Here is a 26,334-nt window from a genome sequence, read left to right on the forward strand (position 1 = left end):
GGACGATGAAGCAGGAAAATACTGTGGTGCTCTGGAGATCTTTCTTTTGTTCCTAGAGTACTTAAACTCTTTATTTTGTTATTATTGTGTTATTTTCTCACACGGTGTGACTATATATATCAATATTAAATTATATTTAATGTGAATATCAAATATTCTATTCTCACTGATATCCTGAATTTATAAAAATCATTTAAATTAATTCATGATGAAAATAAGCCAACCAGAAGATGTAACTTAAAAGATTAAAAAGATTGTGGGGTAAGTGTGCAATCATTTGTCATCCAATTATTCACAAATGTTTAAGATAAATCAATAAGGTTTGAGACTTTAGAATATTAAATGTTTGGTTATGAACTTGAAATAAACTAGTTTTTCAAAACACACCAAATAAAAAATTTTAATAAAATCATTTGGAGAATGTACTTGCAAAAGCTACTCTAAGGGCAAACACCATTTACCAGCTTATTTGACTTAATTTAGCCAAGGATTTGCATTCCCCGTAAGGTTGTTTCAAATTTTAATTTTACTCATATCCCCATCCTGATACTACCGCCCTTACAATACCCAACTTGTGAAATGAGCCTCTAATTATTTTAATTGATAAAAATCAGGAAACTCAACACTGCCTCACTATCAGCCCCTCTATACCTCCTTGCTCATCTAATAACCTGTTCTTCAAACTCAGGAGTAAGCTATGCCTCTTATCTTTGCCAGGGCTAACCCTGTCCCTGTAATTCTCATCATCCTCACCCTTGCACCTTCACATTTATTCTTATTTTTTCTCTAGGGAAGCATAAAAAGAAAACGGTTAAGTATTCTTCCTCGAGATGAAGAGGGAGGGAGGGAAGGAAGAGAGAAAGAGGGAAGAAGTGAGAAAAGCAGGAAAGTTGGGGGGAGGTAGACAGAGAAAGGGAGGGAGGGGGACAGAAAGAGGGAGAGAGAGATGTAGTGCTTCTACCCAAGAAAAATAGAATGTTACCCGACTGGAAACACGGGCATTCTTCCAAAACACGGTATTTACAAAGCCCAATTCCTTCAGATTTCAAACTACTACAAATACAGGTCAGCCTGCAAATCAAATAAGTGTTTCCCACCTACTTCTCACTGCTGCTCCCTCAGCTTTAACCTGCTGTACGTAACTGCAAATGAAGCTTCAGCAAATGTTTGCCTGTTTTCCTAATACGGCTTGGCCAGGAGTTGTGAATGTTGGCTCAGAAGACCTGAGCGAGCAGTGACCAGCCAACAAGCCTCACAGCTTAGCACTGAGTAGGGCCGTGAGCCAGAGTGGGCCTTGGCTCTCTGCAGGAGAGAGTTATCCTAAATAATCACAGCAAAAGGAAGTAAGGAGGTTCTGTTCTACTCATGCAAGTCAAGTTGGCTAAATTCTGTCATTTTCTAAGCCTCCTATAAATGTGAAAAAAACATCCCATGACCTAACTTCTATGTAGTATTATTGATTTGTTTCCCTTTAAGGATGCTGAAGACTTCCCAAAAAGGAAACCTACATTACTTCTAATTTGCCACAGAGCTTGGCTTTGCATCAGTCATCTTAAGAAAATCTAAGAACTTCAAAATGCATTAATCCCCAGTGAACTGAATCTTTCTAAAATATTCATTTTTAGTGTTTTGGCAAAGTAGCCCCATGTCACTAGCTTAATTGCTGCCAGGTTATTTTCCAGTTGTCAAATAATCTTTTCCTATTTAAGAGTCAGAAATAAAAACATACACTCAAAAAGGAATTGAATAATTTGGATCACAAACAACATAAGTATTTATTTGAAAAACATTTTCTATTTAAGTAAAATGGCAAATCAGGTATAGTAGCTTCTTACTACTAATTCTAATTTGCACTCACAGTCACTTTTTATTCATCAAATTCAGAGATACTGCTACAGAAAACTATTTCACAAAGTATTTAGAAAAAAATATATACAGTCTCTCTGATAGAAAGTTAATTAAAATAACAAAGCCAGGCAATATAAATGTAAGATATAAAACAAGCTCACATTTATAAACACAAATAAATAAATATATACAGAAGAGTCTATGCCAACATTGAACAAATAAAAGCTTTACAATGCAAGTCATCGTGACAGCAATGGAAAATATCTCAGGATCTTAGACTGACTCTAACATAATGTTAAAAAAAAAGGAAAAAGAAGAAAATAAAAAACAACCCAAAATACCCCAGAGAGTCTAAATTGATATTATTCTCAAAGTTAAGCTAAACTAAATTTTGGCTCCACAGCTAAATTCCTGTATTTCTGTTCTGAGGGGGGGCTAGATGAAGGTGAGCTCTACATGTGCAGAACTGAGGGTAGAATTTGACTCAGTCTTTTAAGTCCACTTGCAAATGTTTCTATTCAGCTGTTTATCCATTTTTTTTTTCCTTACCTGATTACTGGAAATTTATAAAGTGGAGCTGATACTGTTGTCAAATTTGGAAAAAAAAAAAGTTTTCCCAGATCTGGATGAATACGAGTAGAAATCAAAGCTATTTTTAAAGCTATCTCTTAATTACTTTTAACTCAATAAGCACTTTGGGTAGAAATCTCACAGTCGAAAGCTAATTAAATTCTACCATCTCTAAGGCTTGGGGGAAAGTATATGAAGATTCAGTGACTATTTAAGGCTAATTTTCATCTAGATGTAACCTCTGCCAAAATAAGCAGCCTGTTAATATATATGCCTAGAGAAAAGGACATGGCTCTACTGTAGGGTCTTAGTGACCTTAGATTTACTAACCTTTCCTACTATCTACACCCCTCCCCTGTGAAGGCCAAGCTGGGCAATGCTCCTGTCTTCCAGATCAGTGTTTCAGGATGCTACAAAATGGAACAGTATGAAAACCCATTAGCACATTATCATCCATTTAAGTCTGGCCAAAAGCTTCATGATCGAAGATCAGCAAAAGCTGAGAGGCCCCTTGTTTGCTGCATAGCCTAAAAGCTTTCCTATGTCTCAGACTGAGAGCTACCTGCTTCCTGCACAGAGAGAAAGGTCCCCAGGTGCTTAGTCTGGCTTCTGCCTTTAAGCAGTTTGGTTCTGCCAGAATGTCTCATCTTCTCATCACTTAGGCTGCCACCTCCCAGAACCTGAAATGTCTCAGATAACCCAGAGCAAATGTAAAGGTACAGCATGTACTGAGACCGATTTCTGAGAAACTGGATATGAGTCCGTCATTTAAGAACAATTAAAATGTGGTCTCTTACACGTTCACTGGCAAGCATATTACTCAGGATAGTTTGACAGTTAGGTTAAGCTGCTTAATATTATGCATGGCTTATATGCAGAAACCTAATCCATAAATAACACCCCATCTGTCTTGCCAGACCTCCTCTGGCTCTTATAATCAGAGGACTTATGTACAAATAGTTTGCAGACTGGCAAGTGTAGACCCACACATTTATAAATTATTTTGATTATGATAAGTCACCCACCTAAGTCTCAGTTTATATTCTTTGGAACAAAACTCTGGAAAGAGGAAGTAAGAGGCTTTTCATTTGTGCAAATGGAAATGTCTTAAAAAGTCTCTGGAGCAAAGACAAGACCATAGAGTCTCAATGGTTGTTTTTCCCGAAAGGGAGAGACTACTGTACACAGCGTGCCTAATGGAAATCCACATTCCTCCCATGAGCCCGCAGCTCAATGTACAGCAGAGCAGCAAAAGCAGAGGTGTAAGAGGGTCATTCTTCAGCTCCTGGGAGCTCCAGTCTAATGCAACATCAACACTAAACTTGATTCAAATGTATAGGACTAAATTATAATTAATGACGACGTTTAAGCCTTGTGTCTTGAATAGGATAAGTGAAGTAACATGGCCTCATATTAACTGGGTCAACATTTTGGGAATTCTTTCTTTCTTAAGCATGTTGTGGTCTTCAGGGTTAAACATCTGAGATAATAAGAAAATATTCCTTTCTAAACTTTGAGTCAGACATTAAATATTCTTTTGTATCTGTGGTTGAAATTTCATTAAAAAAGAGGAAATGCTTAATGCATTCATAGAAACTAGCACTGAGATGGGACTTGTGGGCATCCAAGATAGTTATAAATATTAGTATGCTTTTGATTGCAGAGAAAGATGATGGAGCAAATGGCCATATCCAAATCTAATTATTATGTGGGGTGTGAATGAGCTCTAAACTAGGGCTTGTCCCAAGCTCGGTCTGTCCCTTGCCCTCTAATTTTAATATTCCACCCCACAGCCCAAGTTCTGATTGATCCATTCAATCATATATTTAAAAAATCCTATCCCCTGTGGCTACTGAGTCATGCTGCTCTTAGTACTGAAGTTTAGTGATGGTGGAAACTCCCCCATGGAAGAAATACACTGAAAAGACAGATTTTGAATTTCACAGAAGCCTTCCTCACAAAACACATTCTTCATATATATGCAGTTACCTAGGTAATACCACGTTTACATCTGCTAGTCAGAGTTTTCACAGCTTGCACATCTTCACGTTGCTGCAGACTGATGTCTCTTTCTTTTATTAAAGATATTAAAACTTTGTGCTGTGGCTGAAGGTGTCTGACATGATAATATTTTTATAGAAATTATCTGAATGAGCATTGCAATAACCCTTGACCTTATCAATGACCTGATGGACAGGGATGATTGATGTTTGTTCTCCATCAGCATGGGTCAGTTTTGATGAGGACTTGTCCATGGAAGCATTGTCTGCAAGAAATGATACAAGAAATTAGGCTGCAAGATGAGCTGGTGACACGCCTAAGGGCTACCGTTCTGGACGCTCTATTTTGCACATTAAAGAAGATCACAAAGGAAATGAAGCTCTACTTCTCTCTTAGTTTAGGTAATAGGCAGCACTAAAATTTCATGTTTTTCATCTTCAAAGTGCATCCTTGCATATGAAAGAATGTTAACGTGCCTTCTAGTAATTTGTGTTGGGAGTTGTTTTAAGAAATATTCTTGTAAGTGGTATTTTTCAAAGAGCCAGTGAATAGAATAATCAGAAAATTGCTGCAAAAATATATGTGGCAAATCAATCAAACAAGGTAGTAACAGATTATATAACAAATGAATTAAAAGGTGCTGAAATATCTGTGGAAGAAATGATATGATGTCTATGATATGTTTTCAAAGTAATACAGGGAGGGGAAAATGGGTAGGTGGCTATGAGTTGATATGAACAAGGAGATTCATTATATTATCCTCTCTATTTTTCATATGTTTGATACTTTTCATAATACAATTTTTAATAAAATATAATTTAAAGAATTTTGGAAAAGACAAGTGAATAAAAAAACATAAAGGCTATTTTGAACACATTTTCTCATGGAAAAAACCTGTGAAATGATTGCAATATAGTAAAAAGGTATCTTTTATTAATTATTTTTAAATTATAAAAATCAAAATTATCTTTATCAGAAATATTTTAAGTATATATTTTCTTTAACTATGCTACAGTCTCAGAATGATGTTATTGCTGGCAGCACTAATATCAGAGCAATTGATAGCAATAAAGAACTGCTAAATATATTTCTGTTCTGAATTTCCCAATATCACATATTTAAACATTATTTTCCTAGACCCAAAGCTTTCTAAAAGTGGTACAGCTAGTGCCCTGAAGCTCAGCTAAGCACTATTGTCTACAAATACATATGGCTGTCTTCATGTATCTTATAGGTATCTGCTTTCCACATTTTGGAGAAAAATGCTGTCTTAAAATTAACTACAGAGATTTCACATCAATGAAAGAGCAAATGACCTTCTACAAAGTACTCAGTTCCCTACAGTTGTATCTTTTCTAGTCACTGTGGAAGAGGCAAAAACTCTATCATGAAAACCTGCTTCTAGGAATCATGGCTGAAAAATTGGAATGTTCACTCTAGGTGTTTTATATTTTGAGTAAGTTTGACCCACTAAGTGACATAACATTAAAAATCCTCAATAATTGGTAAAAGCCATCATCATTTTATCTGTTGTCTTTGGAAACGGCTCAAATTGTTCAACTGTGGTCTTGGTGTTGGAGCAGACACTAAATAAAATGAAGGCTAAAATAGAAAATGGAGTGTCCATCCCACTAAAGGAAGCAAGAGAGAACAGACGGCCTTTGCGAAGAGTGGGCAGACCGAAGCATGGTGGAATGATTATGTCCCAGGATTGGTGAGAAAAAAGCTCAGGGAGTCATTTTATAAGGGCCCCTCCCCATTCGGCTCTCAGCAAGCTGATTGATTCTGTGCTTTCCTTTAGTTCATACGTTCACTAGCCATTGGTTTTCTGTTGGGAATTTTTCTACTGACTTAAATCTCAATAATGAACAATTTGTACTTGATGTTTTTAGAAAGCCACACATCCTCAAAGAAACTTCAAGGATATAATCATTCTGCTTCACTGACAACTTCCAGGGTCACATACTTTTTAGAGATTTTGACCAGTTCCATTCCAAATACGTGACCCAGTTTTCTGGGTCTTCACAGTCTAAGAAGGTAAAATTCTGAGCAAGGTTTGTATTTCAATATATATGCTATTCCCAGTCCTCTGGGTAGCTATTATATTGTGGATAATATAGATTTTGATTATGGCTGCAAGTTTGAAAACCAGGGGCTAGGGAAATGAACTATTATTTGACCTATGCTTAAATTTCAAGCAGACAAAAGTCCTCAAAAAGCAGGCTTGGAATCGACAATTTCTCTTTTTGACTTCTGTGAATGTACGGTGACATATCCAGTAATTCATAAGAGCAGTGAAAAAGTAAAGAATTTCACTCTGTTCTATAACAAACCTCTCAAGAACTGCTTTTTTTTTTTTTTTTTCATTATTTTACCTGATAATGTGACCCACTAACTCCAGAGCATGGTACATTTCCTAGAAGGAGCGGCTTGCAGACACCCCCATGCAGAGAAGAGCCAGCACAGCACATGACCATTTGAAATTTCAGAAATTCCAGCTCAATGCAGGAATTTCCTTGTGCTAGCTGAGAAGTATTGTAAAGAACAAGCAATTTTGCTGGTGCGGCAAGAGTCTTAGTTTAATCCATGCAAATATTCTCTTATTACCTTGCAAAAAATTCATGCATTCAAAGAAGTAATAAAAGTTTACCTGAATGATCCACTTTTGCTGAAGGAATGCTCTTAGAAGACATTATCTACACCATAAACATATGAATCAATGCCAAGAAATAAACCATCTAGATATCCATGATGCTATGCAGTGACTTTTTGCATACCCTGAGTGACCCAAGTACATCAGCAGTTTCACTGAGAACTGGCTAGGTCGCAGAAGACCGTTTGTACGTCTGCTGATTGGAAACTAGAATTTATTATACCATGGAAGTAATGTCATACAGCTGACTACGTCCTTATACTTGTTGACAAAAACCCATTTAACCACAAGGATTTTAAAAGAAACAGAAAAACATTAATGAATTCTTAAAAAAAAACACACACAAGATTTTGAAAGAGTTAAGTTTTCCTTAGGTACCCCCATTTCTGAAATTCATTTTATCTTCTAGTCAGTTTTCCCCATGATGCTTACTATTTCCAAATATTTTAATACTTCCAAAATGTCCTCTGTTCCAAATTATGTACTTTGTTATCTTCTTTCGTCTTTTAAAAGTGGTTCTTTAAGCCAACTATTAGCTGTGTTAAGAGGAAAACAATTCAATTGGTCTAATTCCTATCCATTCACAAATGACTTACAGTGCATTAAGTATTTGCGTTTTAGAAGGGGAAAGAAAATGAGTATCTGATTTTAAGGCTGATTAAATAAAGTAAAAAATTCACTCATTATAAGTACAGTTGAGCCTTGAACAATGGCAAGGGTTAGGGGCACTGACCCTCCTGCACAGTTGAAAATCTGAGTATAATTTACAGTTGACCCTCTGTGTCTGAGGTTCCTCTGTAGCTGCAGTTCTGTATCCACGTATTCAGCCAACTGCGGATCATGTACTACTATTTGTTGTTTTTACTACTGAAAAAAATCTGTGTTTAAGTGGACCTGTACAGTTCAAACCTGTGTTGTTCAAGAGTCAACTGTACAAGATGTTTTGTGCCAGGGAACTACCAATTAGGTAGAATTATCTATCTCAGGCTATATACCTGTTATTAACTTTCTTACACAGGTGTTTCGAGCAGGAGTGCACAGACCTCTTAATTTTAGGCAAAATTGTTTGTGTGCAGGACTCAAAGGCTGCACTCAAAGGCTGGAAGAGAGTCCATAGCTTTTATTCAATTCCCCAAAATGTCCCTGACTCCAAGAAACTTTAAAAACTGCTGTACTAAGCTGCTCCAAGTTTTCAGATCTTTCTTTAATTAACCTTGGAATTAAAAAACTCAGTAAACATTCATACTTTTTTCCCACAGTGCTATCTTGAATCCCAGGCAGTGGGGACCCTAGTGGTGCAAGCAAGGACATGTGGAAGGATTCAAATGTACGTACAGGTCATTTGAAATTCAAGTGTTTGCAATGTGAACATTTATAGACACATACACAAATCACTCCCTAATTGCAAAAAGCCAAATATGAATCTTTTTGGTGCCATTCGCCTTTGCCTACATTAATTAGCTAAACAAATACAAAATTTAAAAGTTATTTCCATTATCCTTTTAGAAGCATCTTTAATTAGGAAAGTGCTGGATGCTGAGTGTTGAGAGCTGATTGCTCGAGGTTTAATTAGTATTTAAAAGTAGCATTTCTGCTATTTTCAATTGAAATTATTAAAGGATTACACCTTTTCACACTGCTCACTGGCTATCAAGGACTGCAAAATAGTCTTCACAGGCATATGTCATTTTATTTCACTTCACTTTGTTGTCCTTCATAGAGATTACAGTTTTTATTTGTTTTTTTGCTTCCTTCTTTCATAAAGTATTTTTTTTAACATCTGTGTTGGAGTATAATTGCTTTACAATGTTGTGTTAGTTTCTGCTGTATAACAAAGTGAATCCGCTATATGTATACATATATCCCTATATCCCCTCCCTCTTGCGTCTCCCTCCTGCCCTCCCTATTCCACCCCTCTAGGTGGTCACAAAGCACCGAGCTGATCTCCCTGTGTATGCAGCTGCTTCCCACTAGCTAGCTATTTTACATTTGATAGTGTATATATGTCAGTGCTACTCTCTCACTTCGTCCCAGCTTACCCTTCCCCCTCCCCGTGTCCTTAAGTCCATTCTCTATGTCTGCGTCTTTATTCCTGTCCTGCCCCTAGGTTCATCAGAATCTTTTTTTTCTTTTTTTAGATTCCATATATATGTGTTAGCATACGGTATCTGTTTTTCTCTTTCTGACTTAATCTCTCTGTATAACAGACTCTAAGTCCATCCACCTCACTACAAATAATTCAATTTCGTTTTTTTTTTTTTATGGCTGAGTAATATTACATTGTATATATGTGCCACATCTTCTTTATATTTTTTATAAATTATAGTTTTTATAAATTGAAGTTTTGTGGCAACCCTGTGTGGTCAGATGACGGATAAGCATTTTTTTTAGCAATAAAGTACTTTTTAAAATTAAGGTGTGTACATTTTTTGACATAATTGTATTGTACACTTAATAGACTGTAGTATAGTGTAAACATAATTTTTATAGGCACTGGGAAACCAAAAACCTTGTGTGACTCTATTGCAATACTCGCTTTATTATAGTGGTCTGAAACCAAATTCACAGTATGTCCAAGGTCTGCCTGTATTTGCACACTGTCTTCAGGATTGTTCATACACATGCTCAGTGTCAGAAAGTGTGATCATTGTAAATATCATGAAGATTCAGTAGATGAACAAAGACCCGGTGTTTCTCACCATCCTGTATCACTTTCCAAGTATGATGCTCCCTATTTCATACTTAATCAGTGATTTGAAGAGCAATTGCCAATAACTCTTCCAACGGTTAAGGACTTACGTATTTTTTTCTTTTTTGACTGAGGAATAATTGACATATATCATTATATTAGTTTTAGGTGTACAACATTATGATTTTATATTTGTATATATTTCAAAGGACTTAAGTCTTAACTGTAACATGTAAACTGGATGGTATTTCTTTCTGTTCCCATGCCAACTTGCCAAGTAACTTTCCTACTATGCTGAAATAATCTACAACTCAATTTCTGTATTTTTTAAATAAAAACACGTAACTTTTTAAAACAAGATACCATACCTTTTAAGGAAAATTAAGTTTTAAAGCAAATGAAGTTACAAAAATATTCAGAGTTAATGATATTCTGGCAATATAGATTCAATTTTGGTTGTAATATTTTTAAAAAACACAAAATATTCACAAAGATGTCCCAGAGAAAACCTTTACCATGGCCAGAATGACTCACCGGTGTGGCTATTCCTTTTGAAGTAGGTGGTAGAGCTGTATTTAGACTTGGATGTAAGGTAGGTTGAGTTAGAGCCAATGGAGCTTGAGGACAAAGATTTTCCTAGATTATCAGAACTTTTCTTGATGATATTGGTAGCTGTCTTACTCCAGTCTGAAAGAAATGACATCTCTCCATGAGTCTGCTTTAGGGGGAATATACTCTGCCCTGAAGAATCATCACCACATTATTTAACTGATCCAGAGCATTAGACGTTCTGACACCCTGGCAGTGACTCACACAAGAGACTGACATGTCAACAATAACAACCCAAAGAAACAGAAAAGTTTCTTACTTTGACCCTATGTTTAAAATTATACTTTAATATCTTAAGGGGGAGAAGTAACCACTGGTGGTTAAAAAAAAAGTAATATTCTTCTTCAGGGATTTTTTATATTGAGAAAGATCTCTTTGCTTAATAATGTAATTAAAGACTTCAAAAATATGGAAAGGTATGTTTGGTATAGTGGATATATGAGTTGTTAAATTAGACATGAAACCTTGGGCAACTCACTTAACCTGTCTGGAATTCATGCTCCTCCTTTGCAAAATAGGAAGGGCAGGCCTAGAGTCCTCAGATCTCTTGCAGTCCTAGTAATCTAAGACTCCAACTAAGCACCTTTATATACTCTGCCTTTACAACTTGCTACCACTGGGACTGTGTTGCTCAGACCACAGAAAATCAAAATGACAAAGGTCTCTAACTACTCTCCGATGTAAGAAAAACGATCACCAACATGCTCCTTTACCTGAGTTGTCTGCTAATCGAAATCGACCACAGCAGAGATGCCGTCTCCACTGCTTCTGAACATTCTCCTTCATAGCACAGTGGAAGATAAATATAAATAAGCCTGGGACGAAAGAAAATATAAACAATTAGGCCAAAGGACACATTTTTAAAGATAAATCTTACAAAACATATGGATTTATTTTAATTTAAATTTTTGTACATCCGAATCACTAAGAAACAGATCCTAAGGAATCTTTAGGTAGGCAGTAGATGTTTTAATCCTTTAGAACAGAACATGGAGGCTCAGATAAAACTAGAACAATTACATGGATCTAATTCTGTCTTTGTTTTGTTCGGTATTCGTTAGGACTTAACCTAAAGACTAAGCTGAAATAGGCAATATTCAATGTAAGAGGCATTTATATTTCCCTTATATCTGTTTTAAAATTATGTGAAAACATTTCACAAAATTTAGAAAAAAAGAGAAAACTGAAAACGTCCATGAGCTCATCATCTACTTCAACTTGTATATTCTCAGCTATTTTATGTAAGCATATTATTTTAAGTTTGGGCCATAGAAAAGCGGTATTTTTACAAGTCAAAAATGGGCCCAAATCAACAAATTCATGTGGCTCCACCTGGCCTGCTTTAGTTTCTCAATACTTTAATGCAGAAATATTTCTGTATTGTCAAGTAGTCTTCATATTTAGTCACTCCCTGCATCTATCAAAAACTAATTGTATCATTTGTGCTTTGGGAGCCAACCCTTTTTAACTTTTCAAGGAATTTGCTTCTGCCTTTTTACTCTCCCTTTGCTGCCTCAGTTTCTCCCTCTATTCCTCCATACTTGGGTTATTCCCGTTACTTACAAGCATATTCTAGTAACTCTCTTTTAAGTAATCAAACAAAAAATTTCTCCTTTGATGCCCAATCTTCTTCCAGCTTCCACTTCTTCATTCCCTTTCTCAATAAAACTTGAAATGGTTAACTTTTGCCGTCTCTACCTTTTCTCATTTCTTTTCCTCTCAACCTGCTCCAAATAGGTTACTATCCGCATCTACAAGGCCACTACAACTGCTCTTGTGAAGGTCACAGGGACTCCCCTATTACTAACTCAGTTTTCATTCCTGTTTTACTAGATCTCTCAACAGTATTCAACACAATTGACCATTCTCTCATTTTTGAAATACATTCTTGGTACCACTTTCTCCTAGGCGTCTTTTTAATTTGCTTCCTGGTCTCTGTAGCAGATCCCTCGGCTTTACTTTTAAAGGTTGACACGTCCATGACTCAGCCCTGGATTTCCATCTTTTCTATGGCTACACTGTTCCAGTAGGTACTAATCATGCTGTATAAGTACCATACACTACTTTTTATATGTGCCCCCATTGCCTTCTCTCCCCACCACCACCACCAGGATTCCAACCCACACTGCTCGCAGGACATCTTCATTTGGCTGTATCTCCATTTTGTTGCATCTCACACCCCTGATATTCTAAATAGAAGTCTTCTTCATCATTACCCTCAAACAAACACATCAAACTCATTTCTGCCCAATAATTTGAAGGCTCTTCCTTCAAAGCTTTCCCTAACAGGTTCTTACCTGTCATTCCGGCTTCAGATCAATTGTTAACTCCTCAAAAAGGCCATCATCAACTGTTTATTTTTATTTTTTATGTTTTAGATCACACCCTTGCACACACCTATATAGCACAGATCATTACCTGATATTCTTGTATTCCTAATTTATTCATTTATTTCTTTGCTTAACTGTCTCTTGCTAGTAAATAATAAGCTCCAAGAGCACAGGGATGTTTGTCTATCCAATGCTGTACTAGCCATTCCCAGAATGATGCCAGGAACTAAGCAGGAACTCCATAAATGTTTGTTGAATGAATGAATAGTAACCATGATTAATCGTTCATCTATTCTACATGAGTTAATTGAATACTTACATGTACATCTGAATGCCTTAAATGTATTTAGGGGTAGGGGTTTAAAAAATAGGAGTGAGCAGAACACAAATTAAGGAGTCACAGGAATACAATGAAAATATATTTAAGGCAAAAGTTTCTGAAAGGTACACAAATTAGTTGCCAAGGTATTGCCTTAATGACACACCATATTAAGCAGGATATCTACATAAGGGAGGGTGCAAGGGCTTAAACTGAACCTGAAGAAACCTTTTGGTAGGGAGGTGAGGGAGGTTTCCAAGAGGATAATCCACTCAGTGACTACGAAGCACTGCTAAGCAGGAGGCACTTTGATTTAGAAGCTGCAAGTTCAGAGGGGAACAAGGTAGATGATCATTGTGTTCAAGGGGCAAAGGGTCTAGCATGGAACAGCATAAAAGTAAAAATGATTATAGTACCTTTAGGGGACATTAAGACTTATCTGTTCTTTTTGAGTATGGAGTATTCATCAAGAAAAATGTAAATTACACTGTAGCATATATAACTGGAAAAGTGGGGGGAAAGTATTGAAAGTACTCTTTTTTTTATGTGTATAGCTAAATTTGCAAAATAGATCTAAGGTTATGTTTGTATGTTTTATTTTTCAATATCTTAGCTGAAAGTGGCCCATAATTTTATTCCAGAATGAATTACATTATTATGAACTATTAGAAAAAGGAGCGTGCTGGATTTCTACAGGCTGGGCCTTGACTGCAGTGAAATGACCGTGGCTGATTCTCCTCCTCTCAGTTTGGCTTGTTCGGTCATCACTGAGTACCTGACGCTTACTTAGAAGGTGCTCTATAAATTCCTAATGAAGTTACTGGTTGAAAATCATTACATATGTTGACTCACAGAGGAATGCCATTATGAAAATACTTACTAAATTTTGGTCACTGCTTTCGAATAGACAACTAGCCTATTAAAACATTCCTGAGAAATTCAAACACATTTACCTCTGAGAAGTATAAATCAGGCATTCAATGACCTAAGTAATATTAGTAATCAGTAATAGTACCAGTTTATTATTATTACTATATCATTTTATACATATTTATTAAGTAAAACACTTATTTTATTATTATATTACTTATTAATAATACTTTATTAGTAATAAAATAATTAGTGAAGAAAATATATCCTAGTGACCTAGTTATTTGTCTAAGATGATATCAGATAGGATACGGGAGTTCTAATTTTAAAAGAAAGCTCTAATAAATATGAATCAAATTTCATTCATTCAGAACATACACACCCACACACACCCCTCCTGAAGGCCCCTGTGCTGTGGACAAGGAGGGAAGCTGGGTTGGGGAGGGAGAGCTGAAGACAAGAAATCGACTTGCAGCCTGGCCCGGAGCTCGGACATGACAAGTCTCAGAGTGGGAGAAAGACTTTGCTCCACACTCAAAACCCCTCAGAATCAGGACCTGCAGGTGGATCTACCTTCCCAGGGAGTACAGAATAGACACTGGGTTTGGACCTCATTTGCACACTCTGACTAAATCTGATTGCCTTTCAAAGCCTTCCTCACCGACAAACCCCCAAGTCCCTAACCTGCTTGCTAACACAGAAAATCCCTTTAATAAGCCCACATGTTTTGTAACATGGGTAGTGTGAATAACCAAAGAATATAAAAAATGTGGATTGGTTTCCCTTTGAGAATCTTTCAAGTCTTTAAGAGGTGTTTCAGAGTAAAGAGAGCAGAAGCCATGGGAGCTTGAGGTAAGGTCATCATAGGTCACAGATGACGGAGCCTGTGGTTGGAGAAGGAAGCCTTTGCCTTGGGTTGACTCTATTTTTGTGAACTGGGGCAGAATTTGCAGAATTTGTTGTTGGAGGTATTTTTGTCCTACAGCTGAAAATATAGCTAACCACGCGTTTCTTAAGCAATTGTTTAACAAACTCACGTATCAGAGCTGTAAAAGATTATAAACTCCAATTAAGGACTTTGGTTCTCAGGCATTAATCCTGGCATTACTCACTCTCGGGTCCCACACTGAGCAAATGATTTTCTTTTAGTTGAGGCAGAAGTTGAAATTTTCTAGATGTTGTTTCCCTTAACACTCAGAAGTTTTTATAAATGTCATATATATCGGAGGAAAAACTTCCGAGCATATGTCTGGTGTTTTGAGGACACTGGAAGAGACCTAGTTCTTGGATTTGTTCCTTTGGCCTTGCTGGGATATTAAGATGTGAATTATTTTGAGGCTCTGATGTTGACCACTGTCACATGGGAGCAGGATAAAGCTAAGAAAAACTGACTTAATAAAACAATTTTTTAGATTGTGCAGTGCTTCTCTGTATCGTAATTACATAGCATTAGATGACACTGCCTACTTTTAAGCAACCTGTAAATATACAGGCATCCACTAAGTTTAAGAGACACGTATATAAATTAGATTTAAAATCTGATACATCTCCTCTAAAATTATTTGATCGAAGTCATTTACATGCTCTGTCTCCCACTATGAATTGTGATGCTATGGGACAAAAGCAGATAATTGTGGTTGAGAATCTGCCTGCCAATGCAGGGGACACGGGTTCGAGCCGTGGTCTGGGAAGATCCCACATGCCGCGGAGCAGCTAGGCCCGTGAGCCACAATTACTGAGCCTGCGCGTCTGGAGCCTGTGCTCCGCAACAAGAGAGGCCGCGATAGTGAGAGGCCCGGGTACCACGATGAAGAGTGGCCCCCGCTTGCCGCAACTGGAGAAAGCCCTCGCACAAAAACGAAGACCCAACACAGCCACAAAAAAAAAAAAAAAAAAAAAAAAAAGCAGATAATAGGCATGAGAAATTAGAGTTCTCTGGAATAAATATATTTTAAAATTCCAAGGTATTATGCAGATTCTTTAGCCGTGAGATATGTTTCCATTTTAAATTAGAATAGGATTCTCATAATAGGTTATTTTACTATTTGTAGTAACTAGCCCTTTTCACATGAATTTAAATCAGTCTGGCAATAAATATTATCCCAAGATTATTTTAGGACAAAATATCCCGCTTAGAGTTCAGCTGTGGGAAATGTGGAAGGTATCCACATCTGGAAGAGCACACATGCAGTATGGAAAGAAATTCTGAACACTGCAAGGAGGAGGCGTAGAAAATGCAGCAGGAGAGCCAAGGGCACTTGGAGGCCAAAGTGAAAAAACAGAGGGCTAGTCCCTCTTCAGTCTTGAGGGTTTTTTTTTTTTTTTCCATCTACTTAACAGATTTTGGTGCCAGAAGCAGCACTTAAAATCACAAAACTTTATAGAGTTTTACATTGGCATCCAAGGGAATCTGTTTGATTCTAATCCCCATCTCTGCTCTCTTTCAATGCTCATTTCAATCAAATGTTTCCCCTTTGAGAATCTTCATATAAACCCACGCACCTCACAGAGGCTCTTCATACCACCTGGAAAAATATGCTCTTCTAGTTTTCTGGAAAGGGCTTTAAGCTGTGACCAGGGACCAGAATAATTGGTTTTTACTCCTCATAGTGCCTTACAGCTTTATTTAACTGACCAAGGAGTAGGGAACATTGCCCATAAAAGCTGGACGCTAAAATGACTGAAAAGATAGAAATCAGAGGCAAAGTCACTGCTTCATCTTGACAGGCCTGTGCTAGTTTCATGATGGCCCTTTTGGGGTGAATTTTAGCCCAGAAAATGACCACTCTGATGAATCTAAGCCAGTTCCTTAGCAATAGTTTCTTCAGCTTGATAACTGCTTTGATTCTTTATCTTACCCGTACAAACCCAGATTTTATGCTAAAACAAGAAAAAAAAAGTTAAACTTTCTTTACATGAACAGATCCTAACCAGTTCTCTACCTGCTCGTCCCTTGCCTTCCTTTTACCTCCATCTTTCACTAACCAGAGGTTTCTGCTCACTTTTAAAAATAACTTAGACCAATATATGAATTCAAGATATCTTAATTCTCAGCAAATCTTGCAATTTTCTCAATTAAAATAAATGACCTTTTCCATTGTGACGGAGGAAGGGCGTTACAGGCGTGTGGGAAAGAGGGCCTGTCTCTGAGTCCTGGTAGGAAGGAAAACATAATGAATTCCACCTCGCCAAGCCCTCCTAGAGAAGCACACCAGGGGCCAAGGCTGGCTCAGAAAACAAGGAGAAGGGACACCCAAGAGGGTGCTCTAAACCTCTAAGTGTGGAGTGAGAAACACTCTGAGAAATCTCATCAAGTAGCAGGTTTGAAAAAAAAAAAAAAAAAAAAAAGCCTCCTTGTAAAGTATTGGCTTTATATCCAGACTGTAGGGGCTTGTGTTTAATCTTGGCCTTTCTAAGAGCTATTTAACTATTTATTTAGGAAAAAAAAGATATCCTTAGCATCAATATTTTGGCTAGGAACTTGGCTCCCACATAGAATTCATTCTCTTTGGTTGAGTTTTGGCAAAAATATGTGCAGCAAATGTAAAATAAGTAGCCAAAAGGATGTTCTCAGATCTCTAGCCTCATTTTCAAAAGTTTCTAAAAAAACTGCCCAGCAACAGCTTCCCTTGGATTTGAAAATAAATGCCATACTGTAAAATTCAGGGAAACATGTATTGTCACCCTTTTACTGGTCTAAAAAATCACTTTCAAGAAGTCTGGTGAAGGAAAACAAAACAAAACAAACGCCTTAGGTGCTCATTTCCTAATGAGTTCTTTACCAGCTAAGGGCCACTGACACTTTCAGCAAGGCTCATCATCAGTACATTCTGACAAAGGACCTAAGTTGATTTTTCTTACCCTGGATAATAAAGATCCGGAAACACAATGAAGGGGAAGACTGCAGATATAGATAACTTCAAGACTGTGAGATGGAATCAATCAAGAATTAATCAAACCAGGTGCTTGGGCAAAAAAGGATACATGGTCTCGATAACTGATCTTTGACAAAAACGACCTAGATAACTTCTGAGCTTCCCGGCAAGCCTAAGTCCAAATCTTCCAGCAGCTCATCTGCTTTGTTGTCACACAGACGTAGCCAGCTGGCTGCTGGGCTGGGGAATCTCTAGAGTTTATGACTCTCTTTGGGAACCTCTTGAATCCTCCTTTCATTCGACAAGGTGCCCTTTAGAAAATTATTTCTCTGTGGCACAAAACGCTCTGCCAAAAGATGAGTAATTTATTTCCTTGCAGTGTGTAATGTCTCGGCCAACATGATGCCGTTTCAGATGCTAACGGGTTTAAAGGTGGTTCATCTCTTTACCTTGGCGCCGATTCACCGTGTGTGTTATACATGTGATTATGGCCCAGCTTAACCGTCAGGAGGCTCCTAACCCATAATTTTATTTAATTTTCTTAGTTTACCAATAGGATTAAAATAATAATGATAAATATATTTCTATAAATGGTTTTTGCTGAATAAGGGTAAGACTAAATTTCCATTTATTCATTAAATGTACATTTACTAACAGTTTTTTTAAAAGGACATAGAGACTCACTTCCTAGAAACTTGGAAATAAAAAATTGAAAGGGCAGTAATTTGTTTTATTTTTTTTGCTCATGCTTTGTCACCTAATAATGTGCTTTTCTATTTTCATATATGCTATGTTATAAATCACTGATCTTAGGATTACACTGATCTTAGGAAAGTCATTAACTCTTCTAGGCCTGTTTCTTCATCTGTAAAATGGAGCGAATACCTTTTTTCTTGGGTACCTACTTTTCAGATTTGCTACAAGAATTATATCAGATCACAGATGTTATGTGAAAGGCTTTGTAAACCACAATGCACTATGCAAATTTAAGTTATTTCTGTTGCTCTGGGTATCTTAATGTTACTGAACGAATTAATGGCATACATGACCTTTGAGTAGACTGATGATACCCTTCTGTGTTCGCCATTGCAGCTTCTATTTGCACAACCATATGCTGCATGGTATTATGTTGTCATATATACATACAGAAGATGGGCTGATTACCCCCAAAACAATCAATATTGTTTCACATGCATGGAAAACTAAAGTTGAAGATTAAGCTCTCATTATGGGGCTAGACTTTAGATCCTGATGAACTTGTCAAGAGAGTTAAACCTCGCTATAATCACCAACTACAGCAATTTTTTTGCACACGAAGTGCCCTCTACCTGAAATAGTTTTCCCTCACTCCTACTCCCGCCTTTCACCTAGTTAATTCCTACTGATCCTTCAGATTTCAGCTTAGACATCATGTCTTCTGTCATGTGCACTCTCAACACCACCATGTACACTTTATACAGTGATGTATTTGATTAACCTTAGTCTCTCCTACTACAATATAAACTCCATGAGACAAAGGGGTCAAGTCATGTTTTTTTGCTGGAATAAAGAATATTAGAAAGAAGTCGACACAATGTAGTTCACCTAAGTTCAACATGCATTCACTGAATTGTTTCTTTAAACTGTCTAAATTCTACATGCTTCTCTTAATAAAGCATATACTTTTAACAACAACCAAGTCTCTCATGGAAGGTTCTGAAAATGATGCAAATAAAAACCATTAAATGACTTTCCATCGTGTCCTCTGAAGCTTTTGTACAAGCCTGGCCAGTAAGGAGTTGTTAGACTCTTCTAACAACTGCTCTGTATCACAAGTGCTCTGTATCACTGTCTTTTAATTTAAATTTCCTTTTTAGGAGATGTTTTTGATATCACTGGATGTGCAGAAATCTGCTCTGAATTTATATCATTTAAAATCAGCCTTAAAAGTCAGTGATTTATGAAGAACACTCACTCGATGATGGTTTACAACATTTTTCCCTCCTGAGAGAAGACCTATGCTGGGAAAAATAAAACATCCCAATTCTCATTAATGGAAACAGAGCTGAACAGACAACTGTAACTGTTGAAGGTTGCTGAAACTGCCAGGAAATTCTAAAAGCAAAAACAAGGTTGGGCTGGCAGATTAATGTGCCTTTCATATACAATCCTGAAATATAAAACCATGGAATTTTCTAATGTTAATGGACATTTTTGTCAATATTTGTCTAGGCACTTTTATGTTGTATATGATAGTAGAGATTAAAAAGAGGAAAACTCACTTTACAAAGCTGGATCCCAGTGCAGAGGTATTCATATGTTACCTCTTCAGTTTCCAACTTGTGGAGGTGCACTTGAGGCTTATTATTTTATTCACTAAAGATAATGAGCCCACATAGTTCCTCTGTTATGGGAGAATGAATCTGAATAAAATTTGCTCAACTAATTAATGCATATTTATGCCGGAGGAGTCTCAGATTGAATTTAGGCCATCCCCAAAGCCCCTCCCTTCTTCATCCACCAATCCAGTTATTGATTTAACAAATAATTATTGAGCACCTTCTAAGTGACAGGTTTTTCTACAGGAGCTCATGAGCTAGTGGGAAACCTAGGAGGAGAAGCAAAACAGATACGTATGATACAAAGCAGTAAACACTCTCCTGCAGGTAAATACAGACTTTTCTTAGAACACACCTGTTGGGAGCTCCTACCTAGGCATCTCACCTGGTGAGAAGCACAAACCTGATTTCCAAACTTTCCATCCCAGCTCAGATTTGTTCAGCTTTAGTCAGCTCTTCCTTCCCCAGACACCTTCAAGTGTGTGACCAGTAGCTTCAGGTAAGCCAGTAATACTGCCCTGCTAAAAAAGATTCCAAACTTTGTCACCTCATTCCTACTGGAGTGTGGGCTTCATGGTGCTTCCAACATTAAGGAGTTTCATCAACAACACAGGGTATATCCAATGTCTTATAGAATGTTATTGAATTTTCAAAAAAAATACTTTATGTTCACTTAAGCTTAAAAGTTAAATTCATCCTAAAAGGGAACCCTCCTACACTGTTGGTGGGAATGTAAGTTGGTGCAGCCACTATGGAAAACAGTATGGAGGTTCCTCAGAAAACTGCAAATAGAATTACCATATGATCCAGCAATCCCACTCCTGGGCATATACCCAGACAAAACTATAATTCCAAAAGATATATGCACTCCTATGTTCATAGCAGGACTATTCACAATAGCCAAAACATGGAAACAACCTAAATGTCCATCAACAGAGGAATGGATGAAGAAGATGTGGTACATATACACAATGGAATACTACTCAGCCATAAAAAAAGAACGAAATAATGCCATTTGCAGCAACATGAATGCAACTAGAGAGTATCATACTATGTGAAATAAGTCAGAAGGAGAAAGACAAAAACCATATGATATCACCTATACGTGGAATTTAAAACACGACACAAATGAACCTATCTACAAAACAGAAACTGACTTACAGACATAGGGCTCAGTCTTGTGGTTGCCAAAGGGGAGAGTGGGGAGGGAGAGGGATGGACTGGGAATTTGGGGTTGGTAGATGCAAACTATAACATCTAGAATGGATAAACAACAAGGTCCTACTGTATAGCACAGGGAACTATATCCAGTCTCTTGGGATAAATCATAATGGAAAAGAATATTAAAAAAAGAATGTCTGTATGTGGATAACTGAGTCACTTTGCTGTGCAGCAGAGATTGGCACAACATTGTAAATCAATTATACTTCAATAAAAAAAATTTTTTTTAAAGTTAAATTCATCCTACAGTACACTAGGGTAAGTGTTACGGAATCTGAAGCATGACAGTAAGCTCCTTGAAGGAAGCCTTGTATTTCTAAACAGAGCAAGCCATTTGTTAGATTGTTGAATTGACTGCCATATCTTACGAAAAAATAAGCATTTCTGAAATAGATTGTTGGTATTTTTTCTGAAATCCAAGGAACCAAGGAATCAAAGTGAATTGCTTTGTCCCTGCGCAGAGTCTAAAGATTCTTCTGGCCAAGAGCACTACACCCACATGGTTCCATGGAGAGCACCAACACTCAGCAAAACTGTAAAGAAAGCAAACGTTATCTGTGCCTCTCTTTACACTTCCCCTTGGGCACCTCCTTGCCCATATCCACTCATGCAACAAGATATATTTATTGAGCACCTACTATATTCCAGGCATAGTTCTAGGTGGTTGGTATACATATCACTGAAAACAAATAAACAAACTGACGTTCTACCTCTTCTCTCCACTCAAGGCCTTTTTCACGAGTACCCACCCTGTGCCTGGAACTGTGCTCAGCACTTGGGACAATGACTTAGAAACTTAGCATGGCATCTGTCCAACAGTGAAGCTCTTTGCAAATATGGTAAAATTAGAAAGGGAAAATGGTGCGGTTACCATTTATCTTACCTTGTAAAGAATTGAAGATGGAGAAAAGGTACATGAAAGGGACATTCAAAGGTCCCCAGGCAAAGAAAGCAAACCCCCACGTCATGCCCAGTAGAAATGTCAGGCTGACCACACTGCGCAGGTTCCTTAGAACTTCTTCGCGTAGCGTCCGGCTGCTCCTCTTGCCGTTCCTCCCGCAGATCTGCACCATCACCACAATGAACATGGCGACATTCAGGAAAAACATGAGTCCAAAATACCCGGCACAGGTCACATAAAATACGACAGGATCTTTAATCCAACAGCTTAAAGGAGAAGAGACAAGAAAGAAAGAGATTTATCATCATGCCCTGTTTACCTAAAAGACTCCCCCTGGCTTAGTTTGGGCTTCTGCAGATTTCATAGCTGGGCCTTCCTCAAATGCCTTTAGAAAGTCACTTCGTTTTCTTGGGCCTCAGTTTCTTCCTCAATGTTTACATAGTTTTTTTGTTTTTTGTTTTGCTTTGTTCTGGATAGTCATCCTCTTAATACCTAGTTATTTAAGTCAACAGTTAAGAAAACAAGGTGGTCTCCTGAACTCTGACTTGGCATGAAGACACTCTGTTTGGCTCACCCCAAACCATGTGTACCCCCTTTCCCTTATGTGCCTGCACTCCTGATGGTGGGAAACTTTCTCAATCTCCGTTGTATTTAAAGGAGAGCCATGTGGACGTGGTTCTACAAAATGATAATGGAAGCAGAGTCTGCTAAGGGATTTTTGACACCTATTCTTGACAGACTCAACTGGCAAAGCCCTTATTCCTTCTTTCTGCTTCAAACATGAATGCAAGCTCTGCAGCTGTAGTCATCATCTTATATCGAGGAAAGAAAGGCCAAGAGAGCTGCAGAATTGCTGGCCCTAACGTTTTCAGCCACAAAATTAATGCCAGTTGTTGCCTTCTTCCAAACCTTATCATGTCTTATCATGTGAGAAGAGTAAATTCTACTTATTTAAGACACACATAATTGTGGATTCCTTTACTGTGGACAAAATAATTCCTATTAATATAATTGGCTTAGTTGAGGCGAGACCTTATTGTAGAACTCTGATATTCTTATGCTGACACTTCTCATGCACAATTAAAAGGCTTACATCAATCATAACATCCTTATGAGATCAGGAAGGATATACTTGATATTCAGAATGATATAGATCGGAAAATAGATGCAAGTAATTTTAAAGGGAACTAAGAGTAAAATTAAAATACTGCAATTTGTAGATGCCCCAGTGCCTAACTAATACTATGGAAGTTCTTAGGTACCAAAAAAAATCAGAAGAATTATTTAAGACAATTAAATTAATCTTAAAATTCTAATGTAAATGGTCATCATTTTGGTTGTGTCTTTCACGGTGGAACACAACCTTCACAAAGGCAAAGCTGTCTTGAACATCTTTGAGTCTTATAACCTGATTCCTGGCATATAGTAAATGCTCAATTAATGAAAGTTGTTGATGGCACAACAATTTAATAAGTCGTACTTTAAAGTCCTATAAGAGTTGACTCACATACTTTTTAAGTTCCCTTATTTAGAACATATGTATTGACTTTTACTTTTAATATATCTTATTTTAAAGGTCCCCAAAATGACACTGCTTGTCCCTGGAGCTAATCTTTCTTTCCATATGGAAGTTCCCCTAGAATCTGAAATTCCTGACCTAGATGCTTTATTTCCCACTAGTTCTCGTGGGGGCTTTTGACTGCTACTTTGGAAATATAAATGGGAAGGCCAGGAGGAATGGAACAGGATTGGATACTGACTGGATATAGAATTTTTATCCATCCATGAAATGTGCACAGAAATGTGGCATCACAGTCAGGAGTAAGCTCTTTATTCATTCAGTAATTCAGTCAATCAACAAATAATAATATTGAGTACCATGTACTACATAAAATACAAGAGAACTAATTGCCAAAACTGAATAGTTTAAAAATCTTAGCTTCAGTGATCTCACAGTCTGAAGGGAATTTTCCAAATTATTCAAGATCCATTCTCTCCACTTCCACACAACACTCATATTGGCATTGAATCCTTCACTGTCCGATGCTGCTACTTAACTCTCTCGAAGATGTGTGTGGTTTAAGGAGGTGGGAGAATCACAGAATCTCCTCAGATAGAATAGGTCTTCTGTGTCTAGAAGACAGTATCTTACACTTCTTCTGAATTCCCCCAGATGAGAAAGCACAACATTAATATGGAAAAGCAGCTCACACAGTTCAGAGCATTCGACTGAATTCATCTGTGGTGTAGCAGAGACCTTGGCAAAGACATACAAATACACTTCAACCTTCCAAAATAGAAGCTCACTCACTATTGGGATGGAAACTCACATTAAACTTCAGCAAACAGAGGATATATACTCATCACAAATAAATTCCCAACAAGCTTTTATTACTTACAATTCATCACCTTGTTCTTTTCCATAACTCTCTTTTCCATAAACTTCATTTTGGTTTCTGCTTGCTAGAACAATGGACACAACTAAGGCAGGCAGACCTGTTATAACAAGACCATGATAGAAACAACTTTTCTGAAGCATCTGAAAACTGCTTTATAAGACTGATAATGGCAAGGGGGAAAAAAGAAAGAAAACACTCCATATCATAGAATCAAATTTCTTAGAACAGGCAACTTGGTTAAAAACAACAATAAAATCCCTTTTGTGGTGTGAAACATCCAACTTTAATTAGAAGCAATCTAAACCTACTCTTAAATGACAGATATTTAAATATTCTGTTTGCTTACTGGTACCCACTAGAGTACCAGGACCTGATTTATACTGTATGCTGCACCAGAAAATGTAGTTTCATTAATGACACCTGTCAGACTGCCTGAGTTCAGGTAAGAAGGTAACTACAGCTTCATTTTGCCCCTTTCTATAGAAGGAAAAGTCTGTAGAAAAAGTTGGGGGGAAAACAATGGGGACAGAAAGTCTTTATAGTCTTCTCTTTTCTCTCAAGAGAACCAATATAGTATTTCCATGTATGTTTCAGTGGGGAAACGCTACACCACCTGAATTCCCTGAAAGGTGCTTTCATTGCCTCCTAAGGTGGTACTGAACACCTTGGAAACATCTCATTTCTACATTGCTATCTGAAAAAGAGATTTGTGAGAAAGCTCGAAAATGCCTGGCCCAATACAAAACCCAGACAAAGGAGCCCAGTTAGAAGACTGCAAACAGGCTAACACAGCCGTCCATGCGTGGCTGAGGAATCATGGTAAGAAGCTCAAAGCAAGAATTCTGTCAGTATTCTGGTTGCACACACAAAAATAACCTTCTTGCTCAGGTTTCCAAGACATGGGCATGTGTTTAGGGCGAGTAGAGTTAGTTCCGAGTCTGAGCTGGCCTTTCTATTTTGAAATATAATAGAAATGCACCACTGTCTGCCAGCTGCTTCTTCAGGCTTGGGTGGGCTGGCTCTGGACACAGGAAATAAGGTGGTGGTGACTCAGGAGAGCAAGGGTTTTTTCCCTTTACTCCTGACTTTAGTGAGGAATGTTGAACAGTTTTTAAAAACACCGTTCTGAGGAAGCCCCTTCCTTAGGTTATGTATATCAAATCCACATCATTCACTATTTTGAAGTTTCTTTTAGCAGTGCTATTCTTTCAAAATAGGATTTTCCTATGAGAACCTAGTGATTTCCATGATGGAAAAAAAGAAAACATAATTTAGGAGGCTTACCCCAGCCAATGATGCAGAATTTCAGTATGTATCGGCGAATGTAAGTGTTAAATACTTTAACCAGGGCAATGTACATATGAATCGCTTCTAGCCCCATCCAGGTAAAGGTAGCTAGAAGGAAGAAATGCAGCAGGGCTGCAATGGCCGTGCAAAGTCCATCCACATGAAACGAGGTGATCCAGCCGTCCAGGAGGAAGAGGAGATTCAGGAACAGCAGGGCTGTACTCAGGTTCATCAAGATTTTGGAGGGATAATCCCTTCGTAATTTTCTAAAAAAAGGACAAAAGAAAGATATATGAGAATAATATTGTAAATAAATCTTTTAAGCACAGGCAGTAAATTCGTATCTTATACAGCTCTGCAATAGCCTAGGTAGTACCATCTTTATGACATGGTTCCACTAGGAGGAGGGCTAAATATATAGGAGTATTTGGCAAATTATAAAGA

The 26,334-nt window shown here is 37.4% G+C and overlaps 1 protein-coding gene across 10 annotated transcripts in view; it reads right to left on the reverse strand.

Moving 5' to 3' along the window:
- Nucleotides 1–2,381: 2,381 nt before the first annotated feature.
- ADGRG6 (adhesion G protein-coupled receptor G6) overlaps nt 2,382–26,334 on the reverse strand; it is a 134,031-nt gene continuing 110,078 nt past the window's right edge. For 6 of the 10 annotated variants that reach the window (XM_036871050.1, XM_036871051.1, XM_036871052.1 and 3 more), the window contains 6 exons: nt 25,888–26,156; nt 24,604–24,700; nt 22,187–22,470; nt 11,084–11,185; nt 10,296–10,448; nt 2,382–4,684 (listed from right to left, as the gene is read on the reverse strand). In XM_036871050.1, the coding sequence (XP_036726945.1) occupies nt 4,506–4,684; nt 10,296–10,448; nt 11,084–11,185; nt 22,187–22,470; nt 24,604–24,700; nt 25,888–26,156 (1,084 nt within the window). In that variant the 3' untranslated portion in view covers nt 2,382–4,505. Of the gene's footprint in view, nt 4,685–7,069; nt 7,116–10,295; nt 10,449–11,083; nt 11,186–22,186; nt 22,471–24,603; nt 24,701–25,887; nt 26,157–26,334 lie in introns of all 10 variants that reach the window. The other 4 variants (XM_036871056.1, XM_036871055.1, XM_036871057.1 and 1 more) reach the window with 2 other exon arrangements.

This window comes from Balaenoptera musculus, chromosome 12 (genome assembly GCF_009873245.2).
Source record: "Balaenoptera musculus isolate JJ_BM4_2016_0621 chromosome 12, mBalMus1.pri.v3, whole genome shotgun sequence".
Taxonomy (NCBI): Eukaryota; Metazoa; Chordata; class Mammalia; order Artiodactyla; family Balaenopteridae; genus Balaenoptera; species Balaenoptera musculus.